This window comes from Spermophilus citellus, assembly GCF_964194105.1.
Source record: "Spermophilus citellus genome assembly, chromosome: 3".
NCBI lineage: Eukaryota > Metazoa > Chordata > Mammalia > Rodentia > Sciuridae > Spermophilus > Spermophilus citellus.
In genome coordinates, this window is record NC_138184.1 from 79,186,487 (window position 1) to 79,205,220 (window position 18,734).

The following is an 18,734-nucleotide window of genomic DNA, read 5'->3' on the forward strand; positions in this document are numbered from 1 at the left end:
ACCCCTCCACATACCCAGTGACTGAGGCAGAAAGCTCTGTAGAAATTTGTTTTATTCTTATTCAGACTATTTTCAAAAGAAGCAGTGGTGCGGTTTTTCTAAAAATATGCCTTTATAGATTTATATATATATTATAAAATCCATACATGTATTTACACGTTTGCTACATACAAAATTACAGCACTGTGGTATGTACATATCTATAGGTACATTCTTTCTGCTCATCCCTGCTGTGCTTTTCCCCTGGAGCGAGGGAGACTGAATCAGTGGTAAGCAGCTGAGGGCAGGCTGGGCCTGAAGAGCCTCGAGTTAGGGCCTCAACAGAGACAGTAGGGTGGCTGCTGTGGAAGGAGTAGAAGCAGCAGGGTTAGGCCCTGGCCCTCTGCAGGCCCGGTGGACAGTATGTGGAGGCTCCCAGTAGCCTCTCTTACACCCATGGTGTCAGTGCTGCCTTGGAGGAGGGGGTGGCTGGCCATACCCCTGTGAGGACATTCTGTGGCCAGGACTTGCTCAACTGGGCCAAGAAATTATATTTGAGGGGCAGGGGGCTGTGGAAACAAGATGAGACCTCTCAGCCCTGGGCCTTCCACGAAGAGAGGACTGGACCACTAATTGATGCCTGTTGCCAACCAGTGAGAACGCCATCTGGCCCAGGCCTCGCTAAGGGTAAAGGACTACTCTGGAGAAGGCTGGGGAGGAGAGTTGGCTGTGGCCAGGGGGCAGGGCCCTCCTTCCTCCCTGGGGCTTAGGATGGCCTCAGCCGAGCTTGGGTAAACCCCAGCTCTTAGGCTCCTTGGCCGAAGGCTGGGCCTCCTGCCTGCAGAGGGGCCCCAGCAGAGGTGCATGCACATGGGTAAGGGGCCGCACCTCCCCTTACTCTGGGCCAGTGGCTGGGGCAAGAATGGAGGCGTAGGCCGGGCCTGCTGCTCTGCAGGACTAGGCAGGCCCCCGAGGCTCACGCCTTCCAAGGCATGCAGATGAGGGCCTCCGTTTCTTCTGTTGCCCATTATCTAAAATTGCGGAGGCAGCAGTGCCTGCCAGGTGGGCTGAGAACAAGTGGGTCTGAGCAGCAGATCCCAACCCACAGGCTGCTCTGGAAGGTGGCCTGACCCCTGCTCGATAATGGGATCCTGGGAGCCCAGGCTTGGGCTTGGCTAGAGCAGCTTTCAGAGGCCAAGAGGCCCCTGCCTCTTGGTCTATCCACACTGACAAAAGGGAGTGGGTTCTCTGGGACCTATTGGGCCCCAGTGTGGGCGGGCAGTGCAGCTCCCCTAGGCCACAGGGGAGGCCTTTGCTCACACTGCCTTCTAGCTGCTTCCAGTCTGCCTGTCCTCCGTGGCCGACTCCTCCCAACTTAAATTTTCCTGAAGAATGAGAAGAGCCGTTTGCCTTCAGCGGTGCCGGGCTCATCGCCCCGCCCTGCACCGTGGCCCCTGGAGACGGCAGCAGCAGGCTGGCTCCGTTCCTTCAGGTGCGTGTCCATCAGTTGCCGGTCAATGACCCTGTGCATGTCATCCTGCAGAGGGGGAAAGTGGACGGGGCTGAAGGTCAACGCATGCCTGGCCCTGGGGGTGTGCAGGGAGGAGGCCAATGTTGGGATGAGAGATGAGGATGAGGGTGAGATGAGTGAGCAGCAGTGGCCGGGGCTGCCGACCAAGAAAGCAGTGAGTGGGCACGATGCCAGGATACACGCAGGAGCCACCTGGCGATGTCTCCTCAGGGCTTGAGCTGGCTTCTCACCAGTGTCCCCATGCCACTCCCTTGGCTGATCACTCAGATGCTGTCACAAACGGCCCAGAGAACCATGTAGCCCTCACAGCACACGCAGCCTCCCTGGTGACCAGCACCTGTCTTGCCTCCTGATCTGTGGTCTGGTTTGTTGGCCCCACGCTCAGAAGGCCCAGGGGAACCTGAGTGTGCCACTCTCCAGCCCAAAGCCTGGCCTCAGGGGGCTTCTGCCATCCCTCCTGCCTTCAAATTATTTGCAGCCTGGGCTGCTGATGCCCACGAACTCCCGGCAGTCCTCACCCCACCCCTGTGCCATGATATGCCATGATGCAGTGCCATGATGCTCGTGGCCTTCAGGGCTGTCTGTGCCCACTCTGGTCCAGTTCTATTAGCTTCTTTCCCAGGGTCTGACCTTATCCCTTCTAACTTTTTGGCTGCCCAGAAACTACCCCTGCCCTGTCCTACACAGCAGCACCTTTTATTCCACAGAGGCTTCTGGACAGAGTAGTTCCGCTCTTTCCATTCTAGTTGATCTGATTCTGTGCAAGATCCCACCTGACAAAAGGGCTCTGTCATAACACAGTCCGACAACTGCTGGTAAGACACATCCGTGGTCCCCTGCAGTCATCATCGGCAGGAAATTGAACAAGCATCTTGGTTCCTTCAGCCTGGAACCCGGCAGTGGCTCTGGATGTGCTGTTGAAAAGGCCCTGAGCCCTTCGAGTCAGCCACTGGCTTCTAAGCATGGGTAGGTGAGGCCGGGGTTCCGGTGGGGCCCCTCCAGGGGGGCAGATGACCTCTGCAGCTCTCAACAGCCACTCACAAGATAAGGGCAGGAAGTTGGGATGTCTGAGCCTCTGCCTGACCAGCCTGTCCCTCACCTGTCTCACCCAAGCTTCCACCTGGAGGTGTCACTCAAATATCTTCAGGTTTCAGGGTGAAATGAAGGGACCTTCCTGTCTTGTCACCAGGTGGTGGTGAGTACTGACCTAATGTGCTGCACCCTGACCTCCCACCCACATCCCCAGTCCTTCCTGGCACCTCTCCTGCTCGCCTCCTGCTCTTGCCTCCTAGTCCACCTTTCTACTCATCCCTCAAATCGGACGCTGGGCCAGGTATTTGCCAACACGTGGCTCCTACCTCCGAGGCCGGGTGAGAACACCGCACCCTGCATTTAGGACGTGTTCAGTAAGATTTCTTTTTGGTCCCAGCGATGGAACCCAGGGTGCATAACAACTGAACCACATCCCTGGCCTTCGAGCTTGCCATCCTCCTGCCTTAGCCACCCAGGTCACTGGGATTACAGGCGTGTGCCACTGCACCTGGCAAAATCTATGCTTTTAAATACAACAGAGGAATGTTAAAGGGTCCTTCAAAAAGGATCCATTCAAAGCTACCAATGTTTTTTTCTGGCACATTCATTACGAACTGCACTTTTATACTCTAAGCAACCAAAATCGGCTCACTAATGCCACGAAATGGATCTTGGAACTTCACAGACACTCACGTGCTGCTCATAACTCCACACCTGCTGCCGTTTCTGGGGGCAAAACAGTCCACTACAACGTGGTAACACTGAGAAACCAAGCCAGCCTGTCACTGTGGGCCACATGCTGAGGAGCTTGCTGAACATGATGGTGATGGGAGGAAGGAGGCTGGGGCTCGATGACACGTCACACTGCACAGAGATGATGCCAGGCTCCGGCACACAGAACACAGTGGGCCACAAGGGGAGGTGGCAGGGGCAGGACAGCAATGGCAGTGGGGAAAGGGCAGGTGGGATACAGGGCTCAATCTCACCTCAAAGGCAGGAGGGGTGTACAACTAAAGCTGTTGATACGGGAACTGAGAAAGGCCACTAGATCAGAAACCAAAGGAGCCAGATAGTAAAAAGCCCTGAGGAAGCAAACTGTAGCCAGGAGAGAAGAGAGAGAACAGTGGCGGTAAGCTGGGGCCTGGCCAGCTGACAGCTGGACAGGAGCCAAGGGGCCAGTGACCAGCACTCTGTGGAGCCAGGGTTAATGCGGCTAGCCCCACAGGGCCCTGAGAGGAAGGATCACTGCTAACCTGCCCTCCAGAGGGGCTCACTCAGGTAGCTTTGCATCCATCTAGTGGGGATTGAGGAGAAACATCAGTGGCTATGCCACTGTCATGCTAGCCAGGTCATTAGTGCAAAGCCGGTCACAGCCTGGCCCCAGGGAGCTGCACTGGACCCTAAGAATGGTGGTCCCAGAGACGAACAGGGCAATTCATTCTTCCCAGTGCAGCCGATGCTCTTTGGGAAAGGGGCGCCGCAGGCCTTTGAGGAGGACCGCATCCAGCTGTGAATTTTCACCTGGTCACACGGGGCTTCCCAGCACCTCCGTGTTAACAGCTGTTTCTTTCTCTAGTTTAAACTACGCCCAAAAGGCCAGCTGAAATAGGGCCTCCTTCCAGGTGTGGGGGGGCACTACAGCAGCAGCCTGGGGTTTGCCACTCCCAAAAGCACCCTCAGGAATTATCCCCAGGAAATGGGAGCACAAGAACTCTGGGTTTCTTCAGGTAAAGATGGGGGTTCGCCCAGTTGTGTGGGACCCTTACATAGCAAACTGTCCTTACACTATGCTCCATTCAAAGACCCTCCTGAAGTCTTTTGCCCTGGGGCTCAGGTTCTTGTTCTTTTTTACCTGCCAGGCCTCAAGCTGCTGGGAGAGGTTCAGTTTCTGCTGAATGGCGTCCAGCAGCTGGCTGTTCAGAGACATCATGTCCATCCTGCACTTGGCAAGTTCCAGCTCCACGGCATTCTTCCTGTAAACAGACAAGAGTGAGCCCACCAACACCCTGTGCCAGCTGTCCTGGGGATCTGGAGCCCACAGGGAAAGGAAGCCCCTTATAACCAAGCTGCAGGGGAAGGGATGATTTGTCAACTCCATCTCACAGGTGAGAAACAAGGTTGAGCGCAGTTGAGAGGATGACATTTAGATGAGGACAGAGCCCAGAGGGAAACCAAGGCCTCACATGGCACCAAGGAGCCACTCATCTGCCCCTCCAGACCAGGGCCTCCTGGGGGGTGAGGCTCTTGACCTCCTGGCATGGAGAGGGTGTCCCTTTAACTAAGTACTCTTCCCTTAAGGGAACTGTCCCAAAGTTATGGATGTGTGCAAAGGTAGCCACACAAGGACACCCATCATAGCTTGGTATCTGACGACTGGGAACTGGTAAAAAGGAAGATGGAATACAGTCGCCAGCAATAGTCACTATGAAACAGGGTATTTACGGACAATCACGATATTGCTCTGTGGAAAAAAGATCCAGAAAACAAGTTCTAGGTTTGTGAACTAAAAATCCCCAGCCAGTCGCAGGACAGACTCATAACCCTTGCTGGTTATCTGGGTATCGATCACTGATGGTGACTCCCCAGTCTTTTACATTTTCACATACCCCATATTTCGCGTGTTACTTCGTTTTCCTCCCTCAATATTCCTAAATTACAGCTGTTAAATGTTGGAGGAAATTAATCCTGGGGTGGGCGGGGATGGGAATAAAAGCGGAAGGGAGCCAACGGCAGCCTCTGTAGAGGAGGCACCGATTGCCCAGCCATGGAAACGCGCTTCATTCAGCTCTTGCCACGTCTCCCACTCCCTCAAGTACTCAAATGGCAAAGCTCAGGGTCCTTGCTGTACACGGCGCAGGGCCCAAGGACAGTGAGAGGATCCGCCTGCAGAGACGGCGGGCTCCCCTGCTCCAGCCTGGAGACACTGTCTGCACTAGTAGCAGCCGGCAGGAGGGGCAGGTGGGTCCCGTTTAAGCGCTCAAGTCACCGCTGTGACCAGCACTTCCTCTCTGGTCTTCAGTCACCCACCCGCCTTCCCTAGAGATGCGGCTTCTGGCGACGGTGCCCGCCAGCCCCGCCCACTGTGGCTGCCGACAGCCCGGATAGGACCTGAGCCTGCCCAATGGGCGTGGGACTCGAGGCAGTTCGTCACGCCCCTGCCATTGGCTGGCGGTGAACAGTGGAAATCCTCGCGTGGAGCCGGTTGCCATGGACGCTGGCCGTGCCGCAGTCCCAGCCAGAACGTCAGCACGGATCCTGGGCTGGGCTGGGCTGGGCTGGGCTGGGGAGTGGAGGCCTGAGCTTCCGCCGGCAGGTGGCACCGTGTGCAGCCGAGCCCCCAGGAATGTGCTGACTAATGCCGCTGCAGGGCCCGATGGCCGGTGGTGCGCCCCTAGCGGGGTCTTCTGGCCTCCGTAGCCCAGGTTGGCTCGCCACAGAATCGGGGCTTGTCATCCATGAGAAGCCCCAGACCGGGAGAGCACAGCTACAGAAGTCGCCCACTGATCAACATAGTAATTATTTTTTACAGAGGAATGTTTCCAGGTACAAGAAGGGTTCCTTTGTTTATGGAACCACTAGCCACGCGGGTGGTGCTCGTCTGTAACCCCGAGGCTGGAAGGCTGAGGCAAGAGGATCACAGGTTTGAAGCCAGCCTCAGCAATTTAGCGAGACTGTAAGCAAACTAGTGAGACCCTGTCTCAAAATAAAAAATAAAAAGGGCTGGGGGTGTGGCTCAGTGGTTATGTGCCCCTGGGTTCAATCCCTGGTACCAAACTATAAAACCCACTAGTACCTCTTTTGTTGTTGTAAGGCAGATTCCTAGCCCAAGAATTACTTCTGTTTTTAGGGAGGGCCTTTCACCTCAAATTATCTAACTTTCTTGAAACCTATCTATTGTATAGGATAAGATACACTTTAAGGTTCCTACAACCCAGTGAAGAAAGAGACGTTATTTTTCTTAGGGATTTTCACCCCAAAGTACACATTAAACTCACTGGGTAAAGTCACCCACTACAGGAATTCAGACTTAACTGTTCGGGAGGGCTGCCCTGGTACCTGCAGGAGATTATTCTGATGTGCAGCCAGTGTGGAGAATCCGAGGTAATGTATATGAAAGCATTCTGTAAACCAAGGTCCTAATCAGTATGGGTGTGATTTCCACTTTAACGGATTCCTTCTGCCTGTTGTCTCAATTCTCCTAATACCAAGATTTTCATTTCCAAGGAAGAGAAAATGAACTAACCTCCCCGACTCCCCACACAGTGGTCTATCACTCTCCCTTCCCAGCTAAGCCCTGCCTACAGGGGTCCAGGAAAACTGAGCCCTCACTCCAGAGTTCTCCCTTTTATGGGGCAGGGGGAGGTTTCATCCTTCCAGGAAGGAGCACTGCAAATCTGGTGGAGCTCCAGAATGCTAGCTGGGCCTCCCTTAGTGGCAGGCAAGGGTATGTATCACAAGATTGGGTAGCTGCCCCTCCACTTTCTTTTTCTTTCCGAGGACTAGACAACTTTCTTCTTCTCTCCTGCACCTCACACTTTCTCTGGTTTTCTCTTCCACCTTCACGCTGTGGTAGAACATGGTCAGATCTTCACATCTTCACATTCAGCCTCTTCTCTGTTCTGCTGAGAGGATGACCAATGTGTCTGGACTATTAACTTCATTCTGTTTTTCATTCCCAATGGGCTTTCTCAATTAGCATCTTAACTTCACTGTTTTATTCCTCATTGTTTTGGACAGTTTTGCCCTCTGCTATTCGTAAAGGTATGTCCCCCTTCCTATCACGCTGCCATTTAAGCATCCCAGGAATCCAAGGAACACACATTCGTAGACAGGTTTGTGAGCCTCACCGAGTAGAATTTCTAAAATGAACCAAAATTGATAGATACCTGTTATGAGGTTGTGACCAGACAGACAAGGGAACCCAAAGGTAAATTAAGAAATGGAGAAGATGAAAACATAAAGACACAGAGGAGAAAGGAAAAGCATGGGAAGAAATGAGAAAGGGGAAGGTTGCTACAGTGTGAGGGATTTTAAAGTCACACACTGAAGTGTGTGCCATTTTTGTTTTTTAAGAAGGCATATAGCAAAAGCCAGGTGCAGTGGTGCAGGCCTGTAATCCCAGTGGCTCAGGAGCCTGAAACGGGAGGATCTTGAGTTCAAATCGAGCCTCATCATCATAGCAAAGCCCAAGTAACTCAGTGAGACCCTGTCTCTAAATAAAATACAAAATAGGGCTGGGGGTGATGCTCAATGGTTAAGCACTCCTGGATTCACTCCCCAGTACCAAAAAAAAAAAAAAAAAAAAAAAAAAAAAGCACAGAGCATCTAATTTAGAAGTTGTTTCAAAGGTGCTCAGTGCAGTTTCCTGATAAGCAGCAATGCAGAGGGGAGAGAACTCTGATGACCAGACCCGGAGGCCTAAAGACAGAGCCTGGTGAGTCTACTGGTTGTGACCCTGAGGAAAGCACCTCTCAGTTTCCCTGTCTGTAAAACAGGTATTACAAAGGTTTTCCTTCATCCTGAGGCTGGGAGGGTGAAAGGGTACCCTACTGTATGACCAAGAACGAGACCTACAGATACGGCTATTAACAAGCTGTAAGTAAGAAAACACGTTGTTAGTAATTTTTAAAATTTGTTTTTTGTTGCAGATGGACACAATACCTTTATTTTATTTATTTATTTTTATGTGGTGCTGAGGACCAAACCCAGGGCCTCACGTGTGCTAGGCGAGTGCTCTACCACTGGGCCACAACCTTAGCCCGCATTTTGGTTAACTTTTATAGCCTCGCATGAGCTCGGTGAAGAGGGAAGATGGATTCCATGATAAATAATTCACAGGGAGACGGGGAAGATGGGGAGATGGCTTGTGCCTATGTATTTCCAAGTTTTTGGATATAAGAGAATGCATTTATGCATTTCTTATCTGTAAAAGAAAACCCAAAACACTGTTTAAAAAATGACTGATTTATCAGAAATAGAGAAGACAGAAGAAACTGGTAAATGACACTATGGGATGCAATCAAACCCAGAATGTAGAAAAACTAGAAAGACAATTTATCCCATTTTTCAATAAATGTAATATGAAAAAGAAAAAAAATAAGAAGGGAGAGGTATTACATACTTTTGGGACCTACCAATTTAATAGAATATGTGGACTCTGGATTCAGATTCTAATAAATTTTAAAAGGACATTAAAGGGATAACTGGGTTACAAATACCGACTGGATACTAGATTACTAGATGTTAAAAAAAGTTTTTTGTTTTTATTTTTGTATTAGGGATTGCACCCAGGGGGCCCAACCACTGAGCCATATCCCCAACCCTTTTTATATTTTATTTAGAGACACGGTCTCACTAAGTTACTTAGGGCCTTACTAAATTGCTGAGGCTGGCTTTGAACTTGAATACCCCTGCGTCTCTGGTGTTACAGGCATGTGCCACCATAGCTGGTGAAATTGTTCTTTTCAATTTCATTGTATTGTTATATGTTTTAAGGAAGAAACTTTCTGGTAGAGACACACACTGAAGTGTTTGTGGATGAGGAGACTCTTGTGATTTGTTTAACACAATCCCATGGAGAGGTACAAACTGATTAGTGTTGAAGCTGAGAGATGGAGAGACAGGGGTTCCTGTTATGTTTCTTTTGTGTATGCTTGAAAATATCCACTTTAAAAAAGTAAAAAAAATGGAATAGATTCATGTAATGAAATTGGAAAGCTAACACATAAGTGGGAAAAAAAAAGGCAACACATGTAGAATGTCATCCTGCTGCTGTTTTTTATTTAAAAATACACAACTATTAACATACATGCCTACACATGCACAGGACACCCAACTTTCTTTCTTTCTCTCTTTCTTTCTTTTGATATCAGAGATTGAACTCATGGACACTTAACTACAAAGCCATACCCTCAGTCCTTTTTATGTTTTATTTTGAGACAGAGTCTCACTAAGTTGCTTAGGGCCTCTCTGAGGCTGGCTTTGAACTTGTGATCCTTCTGCCTCAGCCTCCAGAGTGGCTTGGATTATACACGTGTGCAGCCTCACCGGGGACCCAACTATTGAACAGTAGAATATACCTGGGGAGAAGAGCAGGGTTGTGGGGGAGGGTGGGTAGCATGGAAACTCACTCTCACCTTTGTATTCTTCTGTATGACTGAATTTTTAAAACTCAGCATGTAAACAATTGTATATGCTTAATTTTATTGTAGAAATAAAATAAAAAGAGACATCCCTACTTACTTTGCAATGGCCTCATCCCGGTCCCTGATGGCTTTCTGAAGCTGCTCCTTTGGCTCCTTGTCCTCAGATGTCACTCTGAGTCGGTCCCTCTCCTCTTTCAGTGCAGTCATCTCCACACTCAGCAGTGTCACCTAACAGGAGACCAAAGAAAGATGAGTGTGATAATACCACTGCTGCTGGCCGGGGTGACTTCCCTTCCAAGAGGGAAAAAGGACCCAGAATCCCCAGGCAGGCCTGGGTATGTGGCGAGTGGACGGGTGTCCTCCTGTTGCTGCCTTGCTCCAAGGCAGGGCCCTTCTTTCCTGAGAAAGGAGCCACATGCTGGCATGTGACCTAGACTGGTCAGTCACTCCCTGCTCCTGGGAGGTGAGCAAGGCTGCAGGAGTGGGGATTATTCCCAAGGCAGCAGAATGGTTCTGCTGTCCCCTCCCCACAGCACCCTCCTGTTTGGCAGCTGAGCTCTCCCACTTTTCTTCCCATGGGTTCCGTGAGCGATCCGAGTTAATTCTAATGCATTCAGAAGAAATTCCTGTTGTCAGCAACCAGAAACCCTGCCTGGTAGAGCTTCAGTAAGTGTGGGTTAGGCAATGAAGGGCGGGAGCCCCTTCTTCTAGGCTGATAGGATCAGAAATGAATTGGGATGCCTGACCCCACCTTCTTGTTAAATATTACACATACTTTGACAGTTTTCCAAAGGAGAATCAGTTTATTCAGATCTGCCTCTCTTCCATATGGGGACAGATGTCACCTTTCAGCACCCTCTTCAGCTTTTCAGGTCTTGGGTCTAATCATCTTCAGATAAAACGAAACTGAGCCAAATCCCCAGGACTAAGGCTGAAGATTGAGCTCCCCAGACTGAAAAGGCAAGACTGCCAGCCCTAGGAGCACAGGCAGGGGCAGCCATTCTGGGAGAACTCAGAGGACCCTGAACAGTGAGCTGGAGTAGGAGGACAACTTGTTGCCTTGATGTTGCGATGGACCATGAACTCTGGGGAGTCTGGTAGGTAACTCACTTTCGGGTGGGTGGGGTGGGGAAGACAGTTTAAGTGAACAGGGCTCCAAGCCTAGGGGAAGTACAGGGGCAACTGCAGAGACCGGGCTCGCACTGCACTTGCCCTGGGGCAGACAAGGTGCCCGGAGATGCCCAGCCTCCTGCTAGTCAGCAGCAGGTTGGTTCTGCAGCCAGATGGATGGAACTCAAGACCCAGAAAGCACCTGGCAGAGGCAGCAGGACCTCCTTAGACAGGGCCTCAGGCCAGGTGGTGGTTCAGCCAGCTGTTTAAGGATCAGGGAAAGCCACATGCTGGGCAGGAAAGGCCTGCATTTAACTGCTCCACAGAAAACTCCAGAAGAACTTTTCAGAAACCCTAGATAAGCCAGAGCCCACCTACCTGCCTTAGGAGAAGGGGCAAGGGACTTTCATGTTCGAGCCATATATACTTTCCACAAAAATTAGGAAAACAAAACAAAACACCCAAAACTATTTCTACCACCAAGTTGTTAAGAGGATCAAATGAGCTTTAGTTTAGCTCACCAAGGGCCAGGGTGGGGTGGTGGGCTCCACTCTCTTCTCCCAGCCAAGGTGACGTCAACAGTCATCGTGAGAACAGATCTGGCTTGACTACACATGGTCTTGGGTAACATCCACCCCCTGTCCCACTTTTTCCAAATGAGGTGGGTATCTGCACAATTAAATAGTATCAAAGACAATGCCCTGAGGCCATGTACCAAGGGCTGGATCTGCTCTTCCATTTAACAATTATTTGAGTGTTGCCATAGGCAGCCTTGGAATACGAAGCTGAACTGGCCAGGGGCTCTCTTGAGGAAGGGACTCAGGAGGGTTTCAAGGAAGAAGTGAAGCCTGCCCTGGAACTTGAAGGGTAAGTGGGTGGAGATAAGAAGTGAGAGGAAGGTAGGTAGTGAGCTGGAGAGAAGGCCTCCGTGTGGGGAACCTGAGGAGTGTGCAGCTCTGCCCTTTTAGAGCTCATGTTCAATTGTGTTAACACAAAAGCGGGGTGGGGGGGTAGAGACGAGAGAGCAGGAGACTGTGGCTAGAGCACAGCCCCTCTGTTGGCCACGGGGCCCAGGCCTCCCTGACCTGAGAATAGGAGCCAGCCACCTATAGGCAAGGGGCATCCTGTTTCCATGTCACTCTTCAGGAAGGTCATCCATCATGTGCAGGAAAGCAGATAGACTGCAGCAAATGAATGCAGGTCTGAAACAGGGCAGGGGCCGGGACAGTGGAGTGGGAAGAGCGGAGAGCCTGAAGAAGAGGGGTCACCACCTCATTCTGGAGCTCCAGGACACGCTCTCCTGGGCTCAGCCTCCTTCTGGAGTTGCTGGCAGGCGTGAAGGACCCCAGTGAGGCTGCACTGAGCCTCCTACCCCTGGACTGAGCTGGAGGCCCCTGGAGGACTGGTTTTCACATTCTGCAGACTAATCTTAAAGACCCTCCTGCCTCCTGGCAGCTGCTCCACAGTCACTCAAGTGAGGGGGGCTGGGGCGGGGGGGGGAGCACCGAGGGGGGTGCTTTGCCACTGATATCATAGGAGGAGTTGGGCAATCTTCAGGTCTGCCCAGGGATTCTGCCTCAGATGGATAACAGTCAAATTAAACTTGAGCTTTGTTTTATTAAAAAATTTGGGTAAGTTTCTGAGGGGGTGGGGTACCACTGGCCACTCACCTATACCCACATCTGACTTGTAGTTCCCAGGAGGGAAGAGCACTCTCACACAGGAGAGCAGCAGGCTTGGAGGATAGTTCATTCATCATATGAAGCCTGACCCTGGTCTAGGAGTTGTTGGCTAGAATCTTCGTCCCAGCCAACCCTGTCTGGGTGGGTCTGAAATATGGCAGGGGCCAGGAGAGTAGAATGGGAAAATGCTGAGAACCCCCAAAGGGTCCAGAAATGGCTCTGACTGCCCTTGTGACACTGTATAGTCTTGGACGGCAAGGGTCCTACACAGCCACTTTGTGCTCCTCAGAGTCGAGGCACACCGGTGGGCATGGCAGATGCCAAACTAACCCTGATGAGGAATGTCCTGCCCACTATGTTGGTCGCCGTTTCTAGGTCACTCTGGAACTCAATCTACACCTCAACTGCTGCTATTCTGGGATGTCAGCATGACTCCCATGGGACAGTTCTGGTGGATGTAGCATGGCAGAAAGGCTTTCTGCTTTGAGCATCTGGAAGAGATGACCTACAGGAGGAGAAGCCCAATCTATACCCACATGAGACGTGAGTCCAGACAGCTGCTGGGTGAGCTATGTGAAGAGGGTCCACGGGAATTGCCTAAACTGGTCATTAGCTGAACTCGTAAGCAGCCTCCTCAGTGGAGATGGCTTCCTAAATAGTTTTGCATCTGACTCTTGGCAATCTGCTCTTTGCTTGTATTTCTGAGTGAAATAATGTCCTCTGGTAAATTTCTAGTTTTTATAATCCTGATAAACAAAACCCCCCAAACCAGTTAATACCAAAGAGCTGATAAGCAAAAGCTTATTTAAAATAAATAGGCTGGATGCAGTGTATGTGCCTATAGTCTCCACTACTAAGCAGACTGAGGCAGGAGGGTCTTGAGCCCAGGAGTGCAAGGTCAGCCTGGGTGATACAGATAGATTTTATGTCAAAAATTTTTAAAATTAGGGCTGGGGACACAGCTCAATTGATAGGGTGCTTGTCTTACATGCACAAGGCCCTGGGTTTAACCCAGTACCACACACACACACAAAAAATTAAAAACTTTTAAAAAGACATAATAAAATATCATTTTATTTAACACAAAGAACTTTCAGATCCTACTCTGTCTTGCATTTTATTGTTCCAGATTGGAAGATTTGTCCCTACATGTGAACTGCTCTCCCTTGCTCTGTAAGACTACCTGAGGATCTCGAGAGTTTAGGGAAGAGAATGTCTTTGGCTGTCCAGCTCACTCCCCAGGGTCTGGCCAGGAATAAACCTCAGCTTTAAATAGCATCTTCCTGTCTTTGTTCAGTTGGTAGAGTGCTTGCTTTGCAAACACAAGGCCCTGGGTTCAATCCCCAACACCACAAAAAAAAATTTTTTTTTTTTGTATTGTAGTGATGGCAATAGGGGGGGTCTCCCACAATCTTTTAAGAGGATCACACTGGTAAGATTACTTAGATGACCCCAAAAGACAGTTTACTTCTATTCAGAAATTTTGAGTGTAAGAAAACTAAAGGAAGAGCTGGCCCCAATTCTATCCCACAGAAACTTCACGGAGAAGGAAGGGAGGAGGACCCTCTGGACCAGGAAAGAACAGGCTGAGTCAGGCAGGGTGTAAACCACTGTCTGCTGTGACCCCCAGCAGCCAACCCAAGGAGGACAGAACTGGCACCTAAGAATGGTCAAAACCAAGAGTCTCTATTTGTCTCATAGGACAGGCTTTAGAAGCTCTTCCTGGTTAGGACTGCTCCTAAGTCCTTTAAAATTTTTCAGATCAGACTATAAATGTCTTTCTCCATGTTCACTCCATATTCACAGAGATTGGAGTCATGATCAAACAGGAAAGGAACAGCACAGGCAGCAGAAAATTCCCTCAAGCTGAAGACCAGGTTCGCGGTGGTGACGGCACTCACACAGAGGGCCACAGCCCCTTTCCTTACCAAGGGGCTACGGGGAACACGGCAAGGGGCCTGGAAGCAGGGCTTTCAACTGCCAGCTGCACCCATCAGCCTGGCTCTGCAGACATGTCACTGGAGTGGAGAACCAGCTGTTCTCAGTCCTACCAAGGGGACTGAAGGCTGAATGAGAGGACTGGTTTCCTCTGAGGACGCCCTGTTCACCTTAACTTCAGTCACAGTCTCCTGAGGATATGATGGAGGAGAGTCGATTCTCACACAGAAGTGGGGGAGCTGGGGGACCAGTGCACATTCCCCACACAGGCTGAGGGTGGGGTGCTCACCTGACTGTGGAGTTGCTGCAGCTCTTCTAGGCTCTGCCTCAGTTTACCCCTCTCCCCCTCCATGAGCTCCCTCAGGGCTCTCGAGTCCTCGCTGGTCTGCCTTATCTGTTCTTCTAAAGAGTCCTCATCAATTCTCCGGGAGCTCTGACAGCAGAAGCCAGCCAGAGATGGAAAGGGAGGGATGGACAATGGGGAGAGATGGAAAGGAGATGGAGGAGAGAGAAGAGATGGTGAGGGGAGGGAGAGAGGTAGTTAGGGAGAGAGACTCTTGAGTTCATTTCAAGACACAGCGAGACATCCATTTTCATTTCAGGCTTCAGGGAGAGGAAGCTATGTGTGTGAATGGTGCGCTTGCTGACAGCCCCCACCTCCCACAGTGATCTGCACACTCACAGCGACACAGCCTGGCCGACACCCCCAGGCTCATCTGCCACCTTCCTCTTACTCCACCCAGTAGAGGCAGAAAGACGGCTATTCTGCAGGGGGTGAAGCCTGAGAAGAAAGTTCTAGAGCTGGGCTGGGAATGCAGTCAGGGGGATCTCAGGAAGCTGAGGCAAGGCCAGTCTGCACAGAATGCACGTGACATCCCCACAGGGAGCCACATCTGAAATTCTAAGAGGGCCCTGGCATTGATCTGTCAGCTTTTTGTGCTTGCTTACACTTTTTTGTTTTCCTGGTACTGGGGACTTAACCCAGCAGTGCTTTACCACTGAGCCATATCCCCAGTGCTTTTTTAAAAAAATTTTCAGAGTCTCACTAAATTGCTGAGGCTTGCCTTGAATTTGCAACCCTCCCATTCCAGCCTCCTAAATTGCTGGGATTACAGGCATGGTCATTGTGCCCAGCTTTTGCTTACATTCTTCTGGCAGAAGCATTAGGTCTTCTAAGCTTGCCTATCCTTAGCTCATCCCACCACCAGGACCAAAAGGCTAAGAAGAGCAACCTGATGTTTTTACCTGAATACTTCTTTCTTTCTTTTTGGTACTGAGGAATGAATCCAGGGGGTGCTCAACCACTGAGTCACATCCCCAGCCCTATTTTTGTATTTTATTTAGTGACAGGGTCTCAGTGAGTTATTTAGGGCCTCGATAAGTTGCCAAGGCTGGCTTTGAACTCTTGATCCTCCTGCCTCAGCCTCCCAAACTGCTGGGATTACAGGTGTGTGCCACCGTCGCCTGGCTTGATACTTATTTGTCTATTCAGTTTCCAAGGGAAATCCTCACACTTGAGTTAACTCTTTACCCTGGTGCCTGCAGGACAACTAGGAGCCTCCATTCCCTTGCACTTGGCCCCTCTGCCTGATCATAGGTACTCAGTGTTCTCAGATGTAACTAAGGGGAAGGAATTCTGACATAGACTAGATAGACTCTGGTCCTGTGGTTGACATCACCTGCTGCATTGGGCCCACCCCTGCTCTCTCCTCTTACCGTGGGCTCCATGCCATCCACGATGCTCTGTATCAGCCTCTTGAGCTCATTGAGGGCAGTGCGCAAGCTGCCAGCTGGCACATCCTTGGCAGACGACGTTTCTGAAGACTCGTCCATGGAGGAGTCCGTGGACACAGCCGAGTCAGCGCTGTCATTTCCTCGAAGGTGTGAGCACAGATAGCGAACCTGGCAGTAGGCCTCCCAGAGCTGCAGTCTCAGCTGTGTCACAAAGAAATATTCTTGACTATGGACTCCAGAGAATCCTCGCCATCTCTGTCTACTATCTGAACCCAAGGACACCAGTTCTAGGAGAAAAGATTTTGGTTTTGTTTTCTAAAATCATTTGTATCAAGAAAGACTCATTTTAGGCCCACTATACCTACCCAGCCTGCCAACTCTCACCTGTCCTGCTCTCTTTTTTGCCACTTCTTTATTTTATAATCAGTCCTTAGTTGGAGTCAGGAAGTGACAGGGGAATGAGAGATTGTAGGAGGATGAAACACATGAAAAGCAGCCAACTGGGTGGAGTAAGGTTGAACCTTAGTCAACAGCATTTCCTCAGAGTACGAGGTGAGACCAAACAGGTGTGTCTCTGCCTCTGACACTGTCCTCTGGAAGCTCTGCTCAAGGCCTTGATGGACAAGTATGTGGGAACTAGAGGGCTGGGGACAGAATTCAGTTAGGGCCCACCGCATTCTGCCCCAGCCTGCAGGCCTAGGAGCCTTCACCAAGCGACAGCAGAGTGTTGGGAGGACGGGAAGTCAGCACCTGCTCTCTCTCCTGCTCCAGCTCCTCAGCCTCCATGCTCTGCTCGATCTCCGACAGGAGGGATGCGCTGGTGGCCGCAGAGCTCTGCAGACTCCTCTCCTCAGTGAGCTCCTCCACCTTCACCTGCAGCTGTCGGTAGGAGAGCCGTACCTCCTGCAGCTCCAGCTGGCTTTGGTGCAGCTTTCAAGGAGAGAGCAGAAGCTAGAGAGGCTCATCCCAACCAAACCAGCAAGAAGTGTCTGAGCCTGCACTTCTAGAACCAGCCCACAGAAAAACACAGAGGTATGAAGAGTGGAGCAGACTGCACCGGGAGGCCGCCAGCCAAACCCAGAGCTGGAAAACTCCCCAAGACAAAGAGCTCCATTTCCTCAATGAAGCAAAAGGAGGAAACTAGAAATTTCAAGCGGCATATCAACCAAATGCAATGTGTAGGCCTGTTTTAGTTTGTATCTTGATTCAAACAAAAAATATAAAAAATTATCACATTTATAGGACAATTGGAAATTTGAACATTCACTGGATTTTTTATGATAAGGACATACTGTTAATATTTAAAGATATATAGTATTGGGGTTTTATATGTGTGTGTGTATACATATATATTTTTTAATATTATTTTATAGTTGGATATTTCATTTATTTTTTACGTGGTGCTGAGGATCAAACCACATATATTTTTTCAGTGAAAAAAGTATCTTCAAAGTACAAAAATTATAATTTATAGTTTAAAAATCTTCATTGGCTTTATTCTTGATTCTAGGATCAGGTAACACTTCACTCTATAAAACAGAATAAGTGTTCCATTGAAGTATCTTTTATTTACAACTACACTTATTGAAATCCTGGGACTAATTTCCAAGCAATAAAAAAGGAGTGACATCATGAAGTGGGATCAGCCCAGCTGGGGCTGCTGGCTGTCAGAGCCGGCGGCAGAACACACGAGCTTCAACACACTGCTCCTCGGCTGGGTCTGCGGAACCCTCCATAATGAAAGATTCAAACACACCTCCCAAGTAAGATGCCATTTTGGGGCTGGGGTTGTGGCTCAGTGGCAGAGCACTTGTTTAGCACGGGTGAGGCACTGGGTTCGATCCTTAGTACCACATTAAAATAAAAAAATACCAAATGTTGATGAAAGTGTGGAATAATAAGAACTGTCACTGCTGGTGGGAGTGGAAAACGTATACACACTTTGGAAAAGTGCCTGGTGGTCTTTATGATCCAGCAACTCCACTCTTGGTTGCACACCCCCAATTATAAAATGAGGACAAGAGACAGACACAGGATATCACAACAGTCATGACTTGGAGAATATCCAAATGCTAGTAAAAACAGAATGGATAAATTGTGGTATGTTCATATGTTGGAAAAACATATACAATAAAAAGGAACAGGCTGCTACCACAGACGACAACATGGCTAGAAGCCAGACATAAAAAGTACATAATATAAAATTCTGTCATTAGAAAGCTTCCATTAGGGGGCTGGAGTGGTGGATCAATGGTAGAGTGCCTGCCTAGCATGTGTGAGGCACTGGGTTCGTTTCTCAACACCACACATAAATAAATAAAATAAAGATCCATTGACAACTAAAAGATAATTTTTAAAAAAGTTTCTATTAAAAACTTCACTGAGATAGATTGAACTTGAGCAAGAGGCTGGCTTTTGAGGAAGGGGCAGGGTATTGCTTGTGGGGAGCTGATAATATAAAAATTCAGGGGAAAAAATTCTCTTTTTTTGTGGGGTGGTACCAGGGATTGAACTCAGGGGCACTCAATCACTGAGCCACATCCCAGCCCTATTTTGTATTTTATTTAGAGACAGGTTCTTGCT

The 18,734-nt window shown here is 49.7% G+C and overlaps 1 protein-coding gene and 1 long non-coding RNA gene across 3 annotated transcripts in view; one reads left to right on the top strand and one right to left on the bottom strand.

Moving 5' to 3' along the window:
- Positions 1–266: 266 nt before the first annotated feature.
- The window catches only part of BICDL1 (BICD family like cargo adaptor 1), a 93,915-nt gene continuing 75,447 nt past the window's right edge, over positions 267–18,734 (bottom strand). Inside the window, exons 5-10 of one of the 2 annotated variants that reach the window (XM_081287432.1) lie at positions 16,902–17,081; positions 16,134–16,352; positions 14,707–14,850; positions 9,785–9,915; positions 4,395–4,515; positions 267–1,516 (exon numbers count right to left, since the gene is read on the bottom strand). In XM_081287432.1, the coding sequence (XP_081143558.1) occupies positions 1,355–1,516; positions 4,395–4,515; positions 9,785–9,915; positions 14,707–14,850; positions 16,134–16,352; positions 16,902–17,081 (957 nt within the window). In that variant the 3' untranslated portion in view covers positions 267–1,354. The remainder of the gene's footprint in view (positions 1,517–4,394; positions 4,516–9,784; positions 9,916–14,706; positions 14,851–16,133; positions 16,353–16,901; positions 17,082–18,734) is intronic. The other variant, XM_081287431.1, reaches the window with a different exon arrangement.
- LOC308645376 lies at positions 5,977–12,247 on the top strand. Its single transcript, XR_014021185.1, has 3 exons — positions 5,977–6,085; positions 10,552–10,784; positions 11,362–12,247. It is a non-coding gene; the product is annotated as an uncharacterized lncRNA (long non-coding RNA).